Here is a 2103-nt window from a genome sequence, read left to right as displayed (position 1 = left end):
CCAGTCCAGGCGACAGAGCGAGACTCTGCCTCAAAAAAAAAAAAAAAAAGAAAGTTTTCTTGCTTGAGGAAAATGAATTAGGAAAGTTTTCTTGCTTGAGGAAAATGGATTAGGAAGGAGAGTAGGGCAACCTTCATCAAGAAAGTTGAAAGATTCTGTTCCTCCTGAAGGGTCGTTAAGGCTTCCATTGCCAGCCAACCCTCATCTCCCTGTGTCCTTAGGAATCCGGAGATGATGAGTATCAAGGGGACCAGTCAGATACAGAGGACGAAGTGGACTCTGACTTTGATATTGATGAAGGGGATGAACCATCCAGTGATGGAGAAGCAGAAGAGCCAAGAAGGAAGCGCCGAGTAGTCACCAAGGCCTATAAGGTACAGGAGGAGTCTTAGTTGTCTTGAATTTCCTCAATTCCTATTCCCTCTTTCATCAGGTCCCAGTACTCCCTTCGCCACTTCCATTTCTGGCAATGCTAGTTTTCTCTCATTGAGATCCTCATATTTCTCCTTACTTCTTCTTTTCCCCGGTATCTGATTCCAATCTGTCCTCAGGAGCCTCTCAAGAGCTTAAGGCCTCGAAAGGTCAACACCCCGGCTGGTAGCTCTCAAAAGGCCCGAGAAGAGAAGGCACTATTGCCACTAGAACTACAAGATGACGGCTCTGACAGTGAGTAGGGATATTTGGGTCAATTGGGAAAATTGGAATATGATGATAAAGTATCATATCAGTGTTAAATTTACTGATGTTGCCGGGTGCAGTGGCTCACACCTATAATGCCATCACTTTGGGAGGCCAAGGCGGGCGGATCACCTGAGGTCAGGAGTTCAAGACCAGCCTGGCCAAGATGGTGAAATTCCGTCTCTACTAAAAATACAAAAATTAGCCAGGTGTGATGGTGGGCCCCTGTAATCCCAGCTACTTGGGAGGCTGAGTTAGGAGAATTGCTTGAACCTGGGAGGCAGGGGTTACAGTGAGCCAAGACCACGCCATTGCACTCCAGCCTGGGCAACAAGAGCAAAACTCTGTCTCAAAAAAAATAAAAAGAAAAAAATTTACTGATGTTGATAACTTACTATGGATAGGAAAATCCTCATTCTTAGGAAATACACACTGAAATATTTAGGGATAAAGGCCATGATGTTTACAACTTTAGTTATCTAATTTAGATCATTCAGAAAAAAACCACACATACAAAATGCAAAAGGGCCAAAATATTACCAATAGGTTATGGGGTAAAAGATACATGAGTATTCCTTGTACTATTCTTGCAACTTTGTAGGTCTGAAATTATTTCAAGGCCAGGCACGGTGGCTCACGCCTGTAATCCCAGCATTTTGGGAGGCCGAGGCAGGTGGATCTTGAGGTCGGGAGTTTGAGACCATCCTGGCTAACATGGTGAAACCCCATCTCTACTACAAATACAAAAAATTAGCTGGACATGGTGGCATGCACCTGTAGTCCCAGCTGCTCGGGAATCTGAGGCAGGAGAATTGTTTGAACCCGGGAGGCAAAGGTTGGAGTGAGCCGAGATCATGCCAGTGCACTCCAACCTGGGCGACAGAGCGAGATTCTGTCTCAGAAAAAAAAAAAAAAGAAGAAAAGAAATTATTTCTGGCCGGGTGCAGTGGCTCACGCCTATAATGCCAGCACTTTGGGAGGCCAAGGCGGGCAGATCACGAGGTAAGGAGATTGAGACCATCCTGGCTAACACAGTGAAACCCCGTCTCTACTAAATTAGCTGGGCATGGTGGTGGGTGCCTGTAATCCCAGCTACTTGGGAGGCTGAGGCAGGAGAATGGCGCGAACCTGGGAGGCGGAGCTTGCAGTGAGCTGAGATTGTGCCACTGCACTCCAGACTGGGTGACAGAGCGAGACTCTGTCTCAAAAAAAAAAAAGGAAATTATTTCCAAACACAAAATTTAAAAATAAATAAATAAAATAGGTGGACGTGGGGGCCGGGCGCGGTGGCTCACGCCTGTAATCCCAGCACTTTGGGAGGCCAAGGCTGGCAGATCACGAGGTCAGGAGATCGAGACCATCCTGGCTAACACGGTGAAACTCCGTCTCTACTAAAAATACAAAAAATTAGCCGGGCATGGTGGC

General features: G+C 46.5%; 1 protein-coding gene across 5 annotated transcripts in view; it reads left to right on the top strand.

Moving 5' to 3' along the window:
• The window catches only part of VPS72 (vacuolar protein sorting 72 homolog (S. cerevisiae)), a 32544-nt gene that overhangs the window by 10964 nt on the left and 19477 nt on the right, over nucleotides 1–2103 (top strand). For all 5 annotated transcript variants that reach the window (XM_011937850.1, XM_011937849.1, XM_011937847.1 and 2 more), the window contains exons 2-3: nucleotides 222–374; nucleotides 552–666. In XM_011937850.1, the coding sequence (XP_011793240.1) occupies nucleotides 222–374; nucleotides 552–666 (268 nt within the window). The remainder of the gene's footprint in view (nucleotides 1–221; nucleotides 375–551; nucleotides 667–2103) is intronic.

The sequence above is a fragment of the Colobus angolensis genome, unplaced genomic scaffold, assembly GCF_000951035.1.
Source record: "Colobus angolensis palliatus isolate OR3802 unplaced genomic scaffold, Cang.pa_1.0 Scaffold169, whole genome shotgun sequence".
Taxonomy (NCBI): domain Eukaryota; kingdom Metazoa; phylum Chordata; class Mammalia; order Primates; family Cercopithecidae; genus Colobus; species Colobus angolensis.
This window is presented reverse-complemented; position numbering and strand designations above follow the sequence as displayed.